The sequence below is a fragment of the Alosa pseudoharengus genome, unplaced genomic scaffold, assembly GCF_046254945.1.
Source record: "Alosa pseudoharengus isolate Yale_2024_CS ecotype anadromous, Long Island Sound unplaced genomic scaffold, YU_APseudo_1.1 YU_APseudo_1.1_scf_1, whole genome shotgun sequence".
Lineage (NCBI taxonomy): Eukaryota > Metazoa > Chordata > Actinopteri > Clupeiformes > Clupeidae > Alosa > Alosa pseudoharengus.
Window position 1 is genome coordinate 30,871,645 of NW_027468564.1, and position 19,059 is coordinate 30,890,703.

Here is a 19,059-nt window from a genome sequence, read left to right on the forward strand (position 1 = left end):
TACGCGCTCAGACGCGTTCAAAATTAAACGGAGTAGCACGTTCAAGTTAGATCTGCTGCAATGGAGATTACAAAGAGTATCATCTCTATTTGATTTGATTTGATTTATTTGGAATGAAGACATATCCAAGGGATAGAAAAAACATGACAAAGTGCAAGCACTTATTTCCATCATGGTCCCAGATGTTACAAGACAGGACATATCCACATAAAACAAAACAATTAAACATCATAAAAATAGACTATGAGAGGCTAAACATATAAAATAATCTACCCTAACACTACCTTTCTGTATTAAAGCACAATGTGCATACATAGACAACACCAAAAAACAACAACTCACATGGAGGAAGACATGTTAGTGTCACTAGGGATTTAAATTATCCATGAGCCAGGATTTTTCCTTTTTTCTGAAACGATGATAATTGTCTATGCTTTTAATTTCCAAAGGTAATTTATTCCAGATCACCACACCACTATATTTGAGAGTACACTTGCCAATGTTTTTTTTTTTAACTTAGGCAAGTACAAGTCTGCATTACTAGCTCTGGTGTGGTACGCATGGGTATCCCTACTCCTAATGAAGTGATTTTTAAGGTATGCCGGTGCCTTATGATTGTAAACATTATGGACCACCCTGAGCTGGAGCTGTCCTGCCCTAGCCCAGCTGTTGGAACTGGAGCTTACCCACATGATCCCTTGATGTGAGCCCCACCTGACTAACCTATTTTGAGAAACCTGCAGTTTGTCTTTTAGGGCCTTAGTTAGACCACCATACCATGAGCCAAGTCCGTAATCAAAGCAGCATAAGGCCAGTGAATTAGCTAGCAGTCTGAGGCTCACTGCATCAAGGAATGGAGCTTTCCTAGCTAGGAATCTGGATCGGCCATTAACCTTGCTCATGACCTTAGAGACCATGCTCCCCCCATCTAGGTTCTGTCTAAACAGCATCCTAAATAGGTCACTGAGGGCTTGGCAGGGAAGAGCTGCCCTTACTGGACAACTCTTTCTTATACAGTCTTGGCTTAGAGCCACATGTAACATAATGTTTTAACACTGACATTGTAAACGTCTCAAAGAAGAGTGAAAAGCAGTTTGCAGTAAAGCTAACCATAATGTCATCTATCGCAGGAAAAAATGACCTAATTAAATGCTTGGCGGGCCGGATTAAAGTGCTTGGCGGGCCGTAGTTTGCCCACCCCTGAGCTAACACCATTTTGTTGTCTCTGTACTTGTACTCTGCACAATTAAAGTTTAATCTAATGTAATCAAATATTATTTGACCATTTGTGGATATCTTAGTATTCTGGCTACATTGATTGATTTTGTTCTTATTTTAGTATCTGTAAATTGTAATTTTAAAACTTTTTAGATTAGAATATATTAGATTAGATTCAACTTTATTGTCACTGTGCAGAGTACTGTACAAGTACAAAGACAACAAAATGCAGTTTGCATCTAACCAGAAGTTTTCTGAAATTCAAAACCTTATTTCTAATGGCAATTATGGTGGTATTATAGGTCAAACCCATAGCCACCTAGTGTTGAAATACATGTATTGACAGAGATGTAACCATGTTTCTTATGTACTGAAAAAGAATGTCCAAAACACCAATCCATCAATGTTCACAAAGTCAGATGATAATAAAACAAATTGTGGGAAAAAAGTGACATAAAAGTAAAATAAAACATATTTGTAACACTGGGACAACCACAACAAATCACAACCCAAACTAGAATGCTATCTGACATGAAAAGAGACTAGCAGACTATAGTGTCAATATTACAAGACAGACAATACCCCAGCAAATGAGAAAGGCATATATAAAACAAAACATGGCTACCAAGAAAACAACACATTTGTGGTATGACTGGTAGATTATACACTAGTTCCAGACATTTTCCAAAGTAATACCATATAGACTGTCCAGATGTGGACAGTCTGACTAAGCGCAAGAATGGCTTCCTAGTTTATCAGACAGTGTGTAGTCTCACCACTTTTTGTTTGATATTATGTTTGTACAATCTGAAACCCCACCTACATGTTTCCCCCTCAGTTAGATTGAATGAAAGCAAAGATGAATTGAACTTTAAAATGTGGATGAACTGTCAGTGTTTTCCATCACAGCATCACCTGGTGCTGTTGATTCCTCTGCAGCGATTTGGCACAGGGACACTGAGGATTGATTATTATATTTATACCCAGCCCTAAACCCAGGATAAAGGGGCTCGGTGAATGTGGAGTAGAATGTGTGCAGGTGAGTGAGTGTGTCAGAGGAGACGCTGTAGAAGGACAGAGTGCCTGCTGGCCAGTCCAGGTACACTCCTACTCTGCTGGAGCCGGTGGAGGGGGCAGGTATGACAGTCTTATTGTTACTGCACCAGGCAGAGTAACTGTTATCAGAGCAACTCAGACTCCAGGCCTTATCATTACATTTAAAGCTGCTTTCACCTGCTTCCCTTGGGATGCTTTTATAGGCCACTGCTATCTCAACTTCTTCACCACTCCACTCAGCCTCCCAGTAGCAGCGTCCAGACAAACATTCTCTACACAGCACCTGTTTGAAGAAGGTAAATCTCTCTGAGGGCTCAGGATCTGGCTCTTTGTCACTCAAAGCTGTCATCTTGGTGTTGTTGTTGGAGAGAGCTACTTCTCTGCTTGCTGTGTTTGGGTCCAGCGTGAGCTTACAAGCATCTGCACACAAGATGAGAGAAAACCCTCTTGAGAGTATGCAATGTATGTGTGTGTGTGTGTGTGTGTGTGTGTGTGTGTTTAAGTTCATCCTGGACACATTCAGTGTGATAGCTGCCTTATGTATTAAACAATTCTATTAGATTTTAATGTCTGACAGGGTTGATTAAAAAGTGGTGACACATTTCTTATTCCTAATGTCTGTGTTCATGTAAAAGTCTTAAAGCCTGTGGTGCAGGGTTTTTTTTTTGTCTTTTCTGGCAATTTTCTAGTTGGTAATAAACATTTAAACAATTATCCATTGTATTTGATGTTGTAAAGTATCACAAAAAAGAAATATAATAAGGAAAAGTAGGTGATATTTTAGCGGTTAGCAACAGGTTTGCGATGATTCTTATTTCTCCCACAATGCATTCCATGACGTCACATGAGGTACTCATTTAACGACGATTAACTTAGTGAGAGTAGCAGCTTTTGAAAGTGGGGATTCAGTCAGAGAAGACCTAATGATGGAAGTCAGAAATATATTGTTAAATATTAGAAGCCTAGGATTAATGGTTCAGTTTTGCTGGGTTCCAGCACATATTGGAATTAGAGGAAATGAAAAGGCAGATGGATTAGCCAAAAAGGCACTAAAAAATAAAGAAATAGAAATTAATGTTCCAATAGGGAAAGGAGAAGCAAAAACTAAAATTAAATCTGAAATAATGAAGAGATGGCAACAGGAATGGTACGCTGAACCTAAGGCTAGACACTATTACAACAATCAGAAAAACATTGGAGGAAAAAGAATGAATATGCCGAATAGAAAAGAAGAAATAGTGTACACAAGATTAAGAATGGGACACACAGGACTGAATGCAACACTAAAACTGATAGGAAAAGGTGATGGATTATGCATAGAGTGCCAAACACTGGAAGATGTGGGGCATGTTTTGTTTAGATGTGGAAGATACAGAGAACAGAGACAAACATGGCAAGAATTGGATGAGAACATAGAGGATATTTTTGGGGAAGAAGGAATGCAAGTAGATAGAATTAGAGCCTTATTTGTTTTTCTGAAAAACACTGAGCTAATTAAAATAATTTAATTTTTTGGTTTTGTTTTGATTGGTTGTTTATTTGTTGGTTTCTGTTTTGTTATTATTTATTATCTCTAGATTTATTTTTACACCTTTCTGATTGAGTAGCCAAAACCTCCTATAGCATCACTCTACACACTCCTGTACAGTAGGTGGCGGTATACATCAATTAAACGATGTAATCTGCCATTAAAGGAAAGAAGAAGAAGAAGAGTAGCAGCTAGTGAGAGAGTAACAGCAGATAATGTCTAATAAGGAAAGAACCTTCACTCTCGGAACTCTTCCGGTGTGGTACTGCATCTAGGGGCGCTCACGGGCGAGTCCAGAATGAATGGAGGTCTATGGAGCTGTACCCCTCAAAATCCACTTTTCTCGGGATATAATTTTTTTTCAAGTAATTTGAATATTGTATTCGAAAGGGGAGGCAAAGAAAATACACTTGGTTGAGTATTATATTTTTTAAAGTCACTTAATTGTTCTAAAAAGCCTTTCAAACGTGCCAAAGACGTCATTCATTAGCATGATCATAGCATAGCATAGCATCAATGCTAGCGTGTTATGGGCAACAACGACCCAACCTGTAAGAAAACGAAAGGACATGACTCCCGGATTATTTCACTTTTGATTGAAAATCCATATCCATTTTGCGAAAAATAAAATAAAATCTGAGGGTTTCAGTTGTTAAATAGGTGAAAACAACAAATGTAGCCATGTAGCTCCATAGGACCCCATGTATTTTGGACTCGCCCGCGATCGCCATCTAGGTGAACTCTGGTGAACTGCAGCCAAATTCGGTTTGTATGGGATTAATAGAGAGTGGGGAGGCTCTCCTTAGAAGGGCTCTGGTAACAGTGTCAGATATATAAATATAAAGAGAGATAGCCTAGATAGATAGATATATAGAGGTAGATAGAGATATATATAGATAGATAGATAGTGAGAGAGAGAGATAGCATAGATAGATAGTAGTGAGAGATAGCATAGCATAACATAACATAGATAGCTGATGGAGAGAGGGAGAGAGTAGATATATAAATAAATAGATACAATGGTTTACATCATGCTAATGTTCAAAAGCTGCGCGTTAGCTAGCTGTGTGTATTTTGCATACCGTGTTCCCTTTGACACAGCCTCCACTACAATCATGATCAGTCTGACATTAGAGGATATTTCGTGATTTACCAAAACAAGCCAAAACAAAATTGCCCTGAAGTAAATGTCCATATCGTCATGAAAGCATCATGGCTAGCGTTGGGATCAGTGATCATCAAGCAGCTTTCACAACTAAACAGTGCGTTTGCGTTTTGTGTTAGAATGCTACGGTTCTCTTTCACATATATTTGGCCATGACCGTGTCACCAGGGCTGCAGTGGAGGCTAACGCAAGTAAACACAGTTTACCCACCTCTGACATTTCAGAAACAGAGTTTATCCACTTCTCACTTCAGAGTTTAGCTACCTCCCAATACAGCAAATGCACTACCTCATAGAGTTTATGCACCACATGCACTCTAGACATTTATTATCACTAGTATTGATGTAAACATTTAACAGTAACCTTCAACATCATCAAATATGTTCTGAATGTCTTTCATGTATTTTTTAAAACATCGAGTAGCGCATATCAGGGTCCACTGTACTGTAATCTTTTTTCTCTTGTATACCCTCTTCGCTGACCTTTTTTATATTTGTTTTCACAAGATGTTGACAGACGCCTCACAGCAGGAGACCATGGACAGTGTGATACTGGGGATCAGCCCTTGCCCACCTCCACTTCTGATGCTGGGACACAGGTGTACCAGGCTGGCTTTAGTCTGTTGGTTTGTGATGTCATCATATTTGAGTGTTATACTGTATTGGTCATGTGTGTTTCATTCAAGTTTCTTTTTTTACATATCTAGGTCTGTGTATCTTTCTTTCTGTCCCTTTCATCTCATTTGGTGGTGGTTTCCTGCATGCTGCATGTTTTGTTTTGTCTTTGTGTGCTGTTGCTTTGTTTTATACTTTGCACAAAATCATTACTTTTTCTCGTCTTTGTAAGTGGTAATAATTGTCGCTGTACCCCATTCAAGGGGTCCTGCATGCTGCATGTCTGCTCCTCTGTCTGTGTGCTTGGAGTTTCTTTTTTGTTGTTATTTGCATGACATTTCTTGTATGTAATTCAAAATAATTTACCAATCATTTTACCTGTGCCTTGTCAACCTCTGTGTGCGGTGTTGTCTGGGCTCACTGTGTGTCTGCTTGATGTGCTTTTGCATGTATCACTGCATGTATGCATGCATGAAATATCATGGGTTTGTGTGTGAGAAAGAGAACCATCAGCTGACCCTCAGGTAAGACCACACTATTGCAGGCCAAAGAAACAAGGTGCAAACGTTTCGCGTCTAGCCCTTCATCAGTGTTCCTTGTATGTTTTGTGCCTAACCATTTTTTTTAGATAGATAGATAGATAGATACTTTATTGATCCTCAAGGGGATCAATATAGGGGATCAAATCTCTATATTTATAGAGATTTGTTTACTTCCAACCTGTGTCTTTGTCCTTGTTCAGTAAATGTTTAAATGTTCAGTAACCATTACAAGCAATGCCAATAAACTGTTTTTTTTTTAATCAAAATTCATGTGTTCTGTGTACTTTATAACATTTTAAGGGCAATGGAGCGATCACAACAGAATAAGCATAACAATTATTTTTATTCATTTTCATCTGAACGAGGCCATTGAAAGCCCTGATAGGTCTGGTCACCACTTTGGAATTGTTGTCTGATGGTTGAAACCACACAAGAGGGTAGAGGCTTCCTTATACTCCTGCCTAAAACCCCATAAGCCCAGCGTATAGCCTGCCTGTACACAGTGTACCGGTATTGCATAGGGATAAGTAGGAAAGATTGTTCAGTTTAAAACTCTGTAAGTAGGTTGGAGACGTCATTTTAAGCCTGTGTCTTATGCATGTTTATTGTGTATGCAACACATCTCCTCTCTCCTATAACTGTTGGTTCAAAGAACTCAGTGTAAGATTGGTAAAGTAAACATAAACCATGAACATACTCGTGCGTGCTGGCTTGAAGGGGACCATGATCTTGCCTGAAGTGTGAGTATGCTATGTGTAGCACAAACGGATTCAGGCAGCATGCCTCAAATCCAGGACGCTGTGTTAGGCACGTTATTTGCTGGCCGCGGGGTGAGCTCCTCGACCAGCGACCAAAACGCGCCCTCCCTACAACACAAGCTCCACCACAGTTTCCATGGGACGACACCGCCCACACAGACACCAATAGAGCATCACAGTCCCGCCCACAGGAGTTTCCGGAAGTAAGAATTCAATGCAATTTCTCCATTGACAATTCGGGTATAAGCCATACAAACTTAACTGCACATGGTAGACTCAAAACCAGCTACGGCTGTACTAAGCGATTGTGTATGCTCATATAGACGCCAAAAGTTCACGGGGCACTAACCTCGTTTTGAGATAAATGTATTTTATTCGCGATGTCTTGGATAAGTACTTCATTACCCACAATCCTGAACAATCCCACAATCCCACAGTGATGCCTCTGATTGCAACACAGCAACACAGGTATGAAATATATTATGTTTTAGTGACCTTGTTGTTTCTATGAACATTAATTGTTGTTTATATGAAACATCAACTTAGACGAGGCATAAAAAGCCCTGTATATCCCCATTAAGAACTTAAACCTTTGAACTAGCTAGCTAGCTGATAGCAAAGCTGGATGCTACCACCGGGTAGACACTGCAGTAAAATGGTTAGCAAACCGTCCATACCCCCGGCCCGTGAATATTTCAGTTTCAAGGACGAAATCAAGAGTGTCCAAAGGGGTGAAAACCACTTTAAATCGGGTCACATTATTGACTGTTGTGTGTCGAGGGTCAGCTTGTGGGTTTTGTATGGGCCAGCATGAGGAACAAGACCCATCAAACCTACGAAGTTGTGTGGTGGGTTTTGCAGGGAGGTTGGTAATGCTAGTTAACATTAGCTAGGCTACTGTAGCCTTCATACTGTACGAGCCATATCAATCATTAACCTAGAAATACTTCTTCGTACATTTAATTAACATTTTGTGTAATAATTCAAGTTAATAAACTGAATATGGTGGTCCAAGAGCAGACCATGCACAACATTTTCACCGGAGAAAGAGGTAGCCTAGCCTGAAAGCTTAGAAATAAACACTAGGGGTTCACAGGTGGGTCAAGCTACATCTAGCATAGTATGCCTTCTATTTCTAGATCTTCTGACTAAGTTTAGGGTACTTATCTGAGCTAACGACATAATCACTGTCACTAGATATAAAGAAAACGTTGACTTTAACTCGACAGTAAAAAAAAAGTTGTTATTGTAGGCCTACCCACTGCTATTCATAGACTAGCTCCAGCGCTCGTTGCTGCGCTAGCAACTCACCAGGACACTTCACCAACTCCAGTGATTCTCCTCTGAACATGCATTTATTTCTCTTTGATGGCCATCAGCTCTCGGTATTTCCCCATTCGCCCTCTCAAGTCTAACCGGTTCCAAATTATATGGGCCATCATAAATGTTAACTGTGGGTCTTGCCACCTCTTCCTCATCCCAGTTAGACGCCAGTGCTAGTTCTAGTAGCTGCTATAAGGCTGAGGCTACTTCCACCAAAGATCTTTTTTTTAAGTATATTTTTTGGGCTTTTTGCCTTTATTTGTATAGGACAATGAATAGTGAGACAGTAAGTAAGTGGGAGAGAGAGATTGGGTGGGACAGGGATATGACCGCAGGTCGGATTCCTTCTTTTCTCTGCTTCCACCCATAGACTGTAAAAAATAGCTTCCACCACGTCTACCTCATATGACGTCATCGCCGAATAAATAAAAAATAACCGTTACTAACCAAAAACTATAAAAACTGGACTTTAACACCATTTTGGAGACATATCTAACTTTATATACATACATGTATCTTGAGTGCTTAATGTACCCATTAATTGAAAGTGTTGTTTAACCTGCACCACAGGCTTTAACCATTACTTTATCACAACATTTTTAATTATTACTGCAAAGTTAAAATCGCTATACAGTGCAACCGGAAAGTTTTCACACCTGTTTTCGACATTCTGTTACGTTTCAGACATAAAAAATGTTTTCCCCCTCATCAATCTTTACACAATACGCCACAAAGAACAGGGGTAACACTTTAGGGCAGGTGTCTCCAACCTTTTTTTCCTCCGAGAGCTACTTTGACAAAATGGACAAGGCCGAGAGCATTTTTTCCTCTGAGAGCTACTTTGACTAAATGGACATAGCCGAGAGCTTTTATGTTAGAAGTAGCATGCCATGTATTTACAAAGCTGATCTCCACCCAAAACCACTGAATAAGATTTGTACATGCTCTTTAAAGGTTCCTTTCAACTCATACCTTCTCTCTTTGTAGACTGTGAATTTGATTTCATAGGAATTTTCAAATGTTTCCCAAGTGACTGGGTTATCAGATGTATGAACATCTGCCTCAAACCTTTTGGAGAGATACTTACAGTAGAAACAGGTGGGGAGCTACATGGTAGCTCACAAGCTGCCTGTTGGAGGCCCCTGCTTTAGGGTAAGGGTACATGAATTATCATGAATTTATGCATGAATTAATTCATGATTTATGTATTAGCCTACTTAATTCCTTAATATCTCATGAATCATCGTGAACAACACATCAACTTAAGCATTAAAGGAGAAATCGGCTGATTTTTACATGGATCTTGATCGCTAGACGTCACCAAGAACTGTCGATAGGGGGAAAAATGACCAAAATCGGTGTTACCGAACTGGAGTAGCTGCAGCTAATGGCCAATAGTCAGTTACAATGCTAGGTCTGGGGGCATCATCTAAACGTGCCTTTTTTGCCTCTTAAAGGGACACCAGGCAACGTTTTCGTGTTAATTACTCATCTTCGTAAGTCGGTATATGGTTAAATGACTCATTACAGGGCGAATGAAGACTCTCTCGCCCGCCCCTACTGCCTGTAGGAAGAATATCCCGCTTGCAAGTTCAGTGTATCGTACCCGGCGACCGAAGCAGTTTCAGTTTCCATCCTGCATCCACAGCACAGAGGGAGGCTAACGAAACGCTAGCGATTGTTGCAAACGTGTGTATAATGGCAGAGCCGGCGAAGAAGCAGCGAAAACCCTTGACGGAAGATGCAAAGAAAAGGAAAAGAGCTTCAGACCGAGTGAGGGGGAGTTTCGTAGAGAAAAAGCATCAGGCTTGCCTGGTGTCCCTTTAACAGACTCAAATCATTAAAAGTTCTGTGCAATATGAACAGGGCCCTTACGTGAGAAACTCATTAATTGTGAAGAAACTGTTTGAATTTATAGTTTGGGTCTCAGGAGGATAATGATGTCCCCACCGTACAGTGTTGGGGAGTAACGGAATACATGTACCGGCGTTAGGTATTCAGAATACAAATTATGAGTAACTGTATTCCGATACAGTTACAAGTTAAATAGTTGGTATTTAGAATACAGTTACATTGTTGAAATCAATGGATTACATGACGATACTTCTCTGTTTCATAAGTTTGTTCACTCTCTAAATAAATTAAGGCAACTCCATTTCCCAGAAGCTCCTGAAAGCAATCTATGATCAAATTGTTTACATGTTTAAATCCAAGCCCCGCCGTCTTGCACTAGCCTAAAAACGCAGCCAGTGCGCATTATGGACGCGTCATCGGAGACCCTGAAATGACTGTTTGCACAGCAAATTAGGAGTAAAGTAAGTGGAGGTAACTCCTGTTCCTCACTGATCGTGGTTCCTGATGTCTGTTCAAAGGATATTTTCCCAAGTATTAATAGCTCAGGCTACTTCGGCCAATCGGTTACACAGTTTGCTAAACAAGCAAAGCCTAGTTCACGTGTTGACTTAGACCTACAATAAAACCAATCTCTAAAATAGGCACTGCATTCTAAGTTTTTTATTCTAACTTAAAATAGCTTTATGGATTATTATTTGTTCTAATTAGATCTACATTTACGTTTTAAAATGAATCATATGGTGCAGCCTCTGAATAATTATTCTTGCGAGTAGGCCTACCATATTTTAACGTGCGTTTTTTGATTGTCATTACGCGATCACGTTCATTTTGAGAGCACTGATATACAGTTGCCTAGCCCATAGTGTTTACATTTACAAGTCATTTGCGTTCCACCTGTCATATGCGCCCCTCACTTGTACTGGGTTGATGCCACCGAAAGATCTCACAGGCACACCTTAATTATAATTTCTGGCTACGCCCTTAAAGTAGCCTATTTATTTTGTTTGTTTTAATTAGCCTAGTCGCCTGCTGTAGTTTTAGTGGTCACCTTGCCATTTTAAAGTTGTATCAGGTAGCTTAGTTGCCTTTACATTCTCCTATGTGGGTCTAACACTTTAGCCATTTGGAACAGAAGAACACACCAGAATAGGCCTGTTTAGTAGACCTAAGCAGGATTTGATGGCCGCATTCCTACACTTATAAAATGCAATTCAATGCGAAAGTAATCTAAGTATTCAGAATACGTTACTCAGATTGAGTAACGTAACGGAATACGTTACAGATTACATTTTTGGGCATGTATTCTGTATTCTGTAACGGAATACGTTTTGAAAGTAACCCTCCCAACACTGCCACCGTACCTAATGCTTTAGTTGACATGTTGTTCATGCATGAGGTCATGAATGAGAAACTTTGAACTTATGTCAATTCCTGATGATTCATAAGATATAAAATAATGAAGTAATGTATAAATCATTAAATAATTCATGCATGAATTCATGATAATTCATGTACCCTTACTGTAAAATGTTACCCACCAGCATGCACTACACTTTTCTTTTGATTCCAATATACTGACTCTTCTATAATTCTTAATAAATATTCTTAATGGACGATACTTTTTTGTGGACCTCCCTTATGTTCTATGTGCCTGAGCCAGCATGTGTGACACTGACACATGTCAACACTATGAAATAAACAAATTGTGTCCACTCACATTTCCTCAGACTTGGTTTGAGTCTGCACTCGGCTCCATGCTCATACCTTTAGATGGTGAAGAGAAGAAATTGCACAATGTTAGCCCAGGTGTGTGTGTGTGTGTGTGTGTGTGTGTTTGCGTGTGCACATTTGTGTGGGCATGTGTGTATGTGTCTGTATGTCCGTTGTGTGTGCTACTTTTATTCTCTCCTGTCTCCCCAGTTGATTTTAATGACATTTTATTCATTATAAATCATTATTGTTATTTTATTTTTTTAACTGATCCATAATTAGAAGCTGAAAAGTTGACATTTAGCAGAGACTTTTATCTAAAGCGACACAGACTCGCAATAGCGGGAATCAAACCCGATTGTCAGTCGGTGCTCCGCCACTGGTCCACCATGCCCGCTGTTACATGGCAACTGGCTCCCATGTTAACTGGCTGCATTGATGACGTTACACGATTGATGACTAGTCTTTGACAGAGGTGGCTGCTTGCAGATTTGTCACTTTCTGATATAGAGACGAACACAAATATGCATGACATGTTTAAATGTCAAAATTGTCTATAGTACTACATGCACTGGACCATGAATATGCCACCCAAAAAATAAACACCTAAATTGCATAAATACTCCATGTGGGTATCGAACCACTACTAAATTGAGCTGCTCACTTGATAATCACACGTCTACCTGCTTGCGCCACAAACCAACTGACAGCACAAACAGAAATGGACTCGACTTGTACGATTAAAAGAAGTCAGCTAATGGTATTATCATTGTAACAAGTTAACAAAGCTGATCATGTTATCTGGCTACCATGTTGTCTGGCTACCATGTTGTCTTGCTACCGTTGCCCAAGCATTTAGTAGGCTTTCAAAGTATCATGGTTAAGTTTTACAAAACGTTTCCCTGAGGTTAGGCAGTGGCCGCCCCTAAGTGTCTGTAGAGGCACATGAACGTCAGCAAATAAATCAAATAAAAATCTGTTGCCTAATTGTGTATCCTTTTGTCCAGCCTATTCTTTTAAGAATTCAGTTCATGAAACATAGGCATTGAAACGCACACTACACAATGGGCAGGAGAAGTCTATAACGTATCCAAATTTTACACAAAATTTGCGCGAGTCAAAACTCTTAGGCTTATACTAGGCTATTAACATTAACGTTGCTGACATGTAAACATGGGTAAACTTGGTGTGATGTTTTTGTGATACTTTATTTCTAAATGTGTAAACAGGTGCTTCTCCTGTGGCGCAACAGGTATAACAGCCTATATATTGCTATTTCGCGCTAGTCAACATGGGTTCAATCCTCGCTCATCACAGAGTTTTTTAATTATCATTTATTTATTTGTAGACCAGCAATGCTTCCTCAATTTAGGCTACAGGTAGAGGTGGTCACAGAGAGCCTGACCAGTAGTCAGTGAAACGATTGAAAACTTAACCATGATACTTTGAAGACCTACTGGTTTGGGCAACTGCAGTAGCAAGATAACACGGTAGCCATATACAATGATCAACTTGCTACAATCATAACAACACATATCAGCTGACTTATTTTAATTGTATAAGTCAAGTAAATTTCACTGTGATCTGTCAGCTGGTTCGTGGCACAAGTAGGTAGATGAATGGTTATCATGTAAGTAGTTTCATTTAGGAGGCAGGTTTGATACCCACGTGGAGTTGTTATTAGGCTGTTTAGTAGGGGTGTAAAGATTAACCGATACGTATCGGTATCCGTTTTTGACGTGTAAGATACGGCTACATCGATATGTAAAGCCCTGTATCGGAATAAAACTGAAATGAACCGGTCGTTATATCGATTTACTTGCTACAAATCGGTTCATAACCTTTTCTGCTCGTGCAGACTCTGATTTACGTTGCAAGCAGTGCGTTCATCCCACTTCCTGTTTTGAAACTACACGTGGCACGGATTTGTGGGTAATGAAGTTCGTTTTGGGCTACAGTCATTGCCCAAAGTAGTCAAAGGACTTCATTACCCATACATCTACTACAACTTAAGCACGTGACAACTCGGACACTGTCGGTGTTTGACAGTTTTACCAGAGAATGTCTAATAAGGGGAGAACTGCCACTATCGGAAAACTTCCGGTTTCTGAACTGGTTGCAGTTCCTTCTGTGGTTCCACATGGGGGCGCTCGTCCACGAGTGCAGAATGCATGGAGGTCTATGGAGCTGTACCCCTCAAAATCCACTTTTCTCGGGATATAATTTTTTTTCAAGTAATTTGAATATTGTATTCGAAATGGGAGGCAAAGAAAATACACTTGGTGGAGTATTATTTTTTTTAAAGTGACTTAATTGTTCTAAAAAGCCTTTCAAATGTGTCAATGACGTCAGTCATTAGCACAATGCTAGCGTGTTATGGGCAACAACAACCCAAACTGTAAGAAATCAAAAGGACATAAGTACTCGTTCATTCAACTTTTGACCTATAACCCATGTTGAAGTTATACAAACTACAATCAAATCTGAGATTTGTCAACGACAATCAGGTGAAAGAGACAAATTTAGCCGCCTAGCTCCATTGACTCCCATTCATTCTGCACTCGTGGCGATCGCCCCCAGTGGAATTCTGGTGGAACTGCAACCAAAATTCGGTACAATGGGACTAATACGGAGTGGCAAGGCTCTCCGTAGACGGGCTCTGGTTTTACTCTTTTGTTTGTCAAAATCCAGCGCGAAATTAAACACTTACTATAGCATTCCTAAACGGCAACGATAGTCTGTAGAGTAGCCTTACGTTTGATGAAGGTAATAATTTTGCCCTGGCTGCTAAAACGATGTACTTATTATTATTTTGTTCATATTCACTCAGACTTGGAACAGGCCCAGTTTATTGATATGTAGGCCTAGGCCTATTTTGTTCTTGTAGGCTATGAGAAAAGGCCAAGATTGTCTTAAGCACCGTTTTATTTTATTTCGGTATTGTCTTACCTCAACAATAGGCTACATTTCCTTGAAAACAATCAGATATAACTCTATACAATCTATAAAAATGTATTTATGTTGTATTTGGCTGCTTTGTTTGGCTGAAATGTAGACTATTCTTTTTTCATTTCAATACAGTATATGATACAAACCTCAGTTTAGATAATTATATTCACACATTTGTTTTTGCCTAATTGACATGACCATGCACATTGATAATATAAAATGAATGTGCACCTTAAGCAAATGATAAAAAAAATCTTTCAGAATGCTTTCCATTCTTCAACTGTATCGAACTGCATCGAATCGCATCGCATCGAATCGTACTGAATCGTTTTTTATGAACATGTATCTTTTCTTGTATTGAATCGTGCCCATGTATCTAGATGTGAATCGTATCGTCTTTTACATGAGAGATTCACACCCCTACTGTTTAGGTATTTATTTTTTTGGTGGCATATTCATGGTCCAGTGCATGTAGCGTACAATTTTGACATTTAAATATGTCATGCATATTTGTATTTGTTCGTCTCCAGTTTCCATCAGAAAGTGACAAATCTGCAAGCGGTCACATCTGTCAAAGAAATGTCATCACTCGTGAAACGTCACCAATGCAGCCAGTTAACATGGGTGCCAGTTGCTATGTAACACCCGCTATTATTTGACAAAAGGTCAAAGGTTATTTTGGCGTCTATTTGTTTAAGCAATATTTTCCAAGAGGCTGTAGCCTCCAGTGGTTTCACAACAGCTAAGGGCCGTTGTTAGGAAAGATGTCTTCTTTTTGCAACGTTAATGTAAGAATATCTGTTTCTGTGTCCTCAATGGCAGACACTATACATGTATGGCCAAATGTAGGGCCACCAACAACCTCTGCTTAGACTGCAACAAAAATGGAAGCAAAACATTGACAAACCAGAGTCAATTCTCATTCACAAAAACTCAATCCCCACCCCCTGAAACTGTGTAACCTATTTCAACAATCACCACTGTGTTAATTTTATTATATGGGAGGGAATAATATGAAGTCTCTACACACAAACAGAGGACACAAAACACTTAGGGCTCTATTTTAATGGTCTAAAACGGAAGTGTCTTTGCGCAAAACGCAATTCACTTTGTGGGCGGATCTCGGCGCTGATGCTATTTTTACCGGCGGGATATTTGACTGTTGCGCCCGACGCAAATCTAAAATGGGGTTGTCTGAAGTAGCTACATTAATCATGGGTGTGGTTTGGGCGTAACGTGCAATAAACCAATCAGAGCGTCATCTCACATTCCCTTTAACAACAGGCACGCTTGTTCCATAGCTGATTGCTATTATGGTGGCGTATTTGCCAGGCGCAGCCAGGAGCGTTCACAGCGCTATAATCACTGTTCAGTTGGGAACAGTTAGCTATTGATTTTTCAGCTTGACAAAATGTAATACAGAATTGTCACAAAGACATACTTTCCGATGTTTTGGGATCATTCTCACTGAATCACGAGGTTATGAATGCATGGTGATATATTTGCAATGTACAATGTAATCTAACATTACCTCTCTATAGACAATGCATATCTTCTGTCAGTTAATCTCTTCTCTCCCGTGCTGCCGATGGGGCATTTGGGTTAAATGGCATCGGCATGCAGTTCAACATCACGTCTCCTTAAGTCCTCTAACATTTCCTAATTTATGTCATCAACACATCTGTGATTCGTGAAAATGTGTACGCTAGATTTATGCCTATTTTTTCACATGGACACCACACTGATTTCCCTCGAGTGGTAATATTTTTCTTTGAAATTATGTATGGTTTACAGAAATGGGAACTACATTGTATAGATGAGAGGAGCTAAGTGTGCGTTGCGCAGCACAGGCGGCCAAGCCAGGGCTTCGTTTAAGTTGACCTAACTTTCAACTCTGCACAGTATCCCATTAACTGCGTGACAGTAGACTATTTACAATATTTTCTGTAAAGCAGAGTTTGTAAACACGTTATCATCAACTTAATTCACGCACAACATTTATTTGAGCAGGAGAGAGAATAACAATGAATGGATGCAGCAACTACAGAAATTGTAACCATACTTGCTGCTTTCTTGTACTATCTGTTGCTGGTTAACAGCACATGAAAAGTTGATTTAAGCTAATTCACTAACTCAAGACTTCAAGGCCATCATGGATATAAAACGTTTTTTGAAAATAACGAAAGGATGGAGGGAACATAGCAAAGCTTGGAGTTATTTCAGATGGGCTACAACAAGGTAGGCAAAATGATGGTGCTTAAAACCTTAGCGCAGCTGGAATAATGCTTAGGCTGATGTTAAAGCGCACGCGATGTTTAAAGCCATACACAACGGTAAATTGGAACAAAACTAAAAGTAACTTTAGCCTTTATAGGGCTGTAGCCTATAAAGTTGTCCAGATTAATAGGTCGTAATTAGGCGTTGTTGTAAAGATATTGCATGTAGATGTTGTAATATATAGGCTACTAAATATTTAGGTCACCAATGCACGAACAAAACCGGGAAATGGACAAATATTATCAAGGCTTTGAATGTTTCCGTCTGTGCACGGGGGTGTCTGTAGATTGCTGTGCAACGCATTCATTCATGCAGGCCTGTGGTCATGCATGCGCCCTTAAAATAGCATCTGCATTTTCGCCACAGACTTTAGACCAGGGAGTTCCTGGTCTGTGGCGGAATTGTTTTCTGAAACTGCAAAATATCAACAGTGAACGTTTGCGCCGGAACACGCCCCGTCTTTTCGCTGAACCGCCCCCGTGGGCGCAATCGAATTCCCTAATTTACAGGCATGTACCTGTGGAGGGAAAATTCCAATATGCGCTGACTGCAAAATAGGAAAGACAAACGCGTGAGTATACAAAGTCAATTGCGCTGGGACGGAAGATAGAGCCCTTAGTCTATCAGGAATGTATATAAAATCTAGCACTTACCTGAAGGTCTGTAATTTACAATTGGGATCATCCAGTCTGTCTGTGAGCTCTCTGACACCTGAGGGTCCTGGGTGGTTGTAGCTCAAATCCAGCTGTTTCAGGTGGGAGGGGTTTGATTTGAGGGCAGAGGCCAAGACTGAACAGCCCTTGTGTGTGATCAGACAACCAGACAGTCTGAAATGAGAGATTGTCTTCATTATTACAGAAGGAAATGCATTACAATTATGCAAGGCAACTGCAATTTCAAAATCCCATTACTTAAATATATCTTCATGTAACCTCATATGTTCAGATATGTTACTGGCAGTATTCAGACACATATAGCTTGCCTTTACAAGGACAACAGCACATATCACAGAGGAATTCCAGAAACTTCACAGACCTCAGTGTCTCCGACTTGCATTGTGGATCACTTAGTTCCTCACAGAGCAGCTCCACTCCTTGATCCTGCAGGTCATTGTCACTCATGTCCAGCCTTCTCAGATGGGAAGGTGTCCGTTGCAGTACTGTTGCCATCATTTTACAACTGAATTAAAGGGGAACTTGGCAACTATTTCAACGTAATAAACCCGTTTAGAAATCATTTGGATGGTTAAATGACCTGTTCCGGTGAAAATGGTGACTTTTCCCGCTGCCCCTAGCGTCCCCAGGCGGAAAACCAACCTTGCAACATTGAGACTACCGTCCCGAAAAGATAAGTGAGAAACAAGAAACTAGTTTTAAATCGTGTTTCTTACCTTGTAACATCCACATTGTCTGCCAAACTTATGCTAACCGTTTTGCTAGCTTGTAAACAAATCCATGTGCTTTATTGTTACCTTTTTCCACAGTTTGAAATAGCATAATGCACAATTTCTCCAGCAGAGGGGGAAATCCTGCCAAGTTTCCCTTTAAGAGAGGTGGCACCGTTGCACCCTGTTTCAAAAGAAAATTGTAGGACAGACTTAAAGGGGAGGTAAGCGATGCTGGATGTTGGGGTTGTCCTATGAGGAAATTTGTTCTCTGCATTTTATCAATCCGGGTGTAGTGTGCACACCTTTATACACACACTTGGAGCAGTGAACCCACACACACTAGGAGTACACCTACACATCCGGAGCAGTGGGCAGCCATTAATCCGGCACCCGGGGAGCAGTTGGTGGTTAGGTGCATTGCTTCAAGGGCACCTCATCCATGGATGTGGGAGAACTGTTTTAATCACTAGGCCACAGACGCCCCGATAGATGATGTCATATTTGTTGATGGTTATGTTTATGGTTCTTGGCAGAAATGTTTTAGCCTGGATGTTGTAACCTCAACAATGATAAAAGCAATGTCCATTCCAAGATGCTTCTCAAACCGGGTACAACTCCGGTGCTTTATTGAACCAGTCGTAACATACAAGAACTTTATCATCACCTGGCAACCAGCCC

The 19,059-nt window shown here is 40.1% G+C and overlaps 1 protein-coding gene across 1 annotated transcript; it reads right to left on the reverse strand.

Moving 5' to 3' along the window:
- Nucleotides 1–185: 185 nt before the first annotated feature.
- Nucleotides 186–18,163, reverse strand: LOC143118298 (stonustoxin subunit beta-like). The gene is made up of 4 exons (XM_076279377.1): nt 18,030–18,163; nt 17,648–17,821; nt 11,776–11,822; nt 186–2,694 (listed from the first exon to the last, which is right to left on the reverse strand). The coding sequence occupies exons 1-4, from the start codon at nt 18,161–18,163 to the stop codon at nt 2,090–2,092; spliced, it is 960 nt and encodes a 319-aa protein (XP_076135492.1). The 3' UTR covers nt 186–2,089.
- Nucleotides 18,164–19,059: the final 896 nt, after the last annotated feature.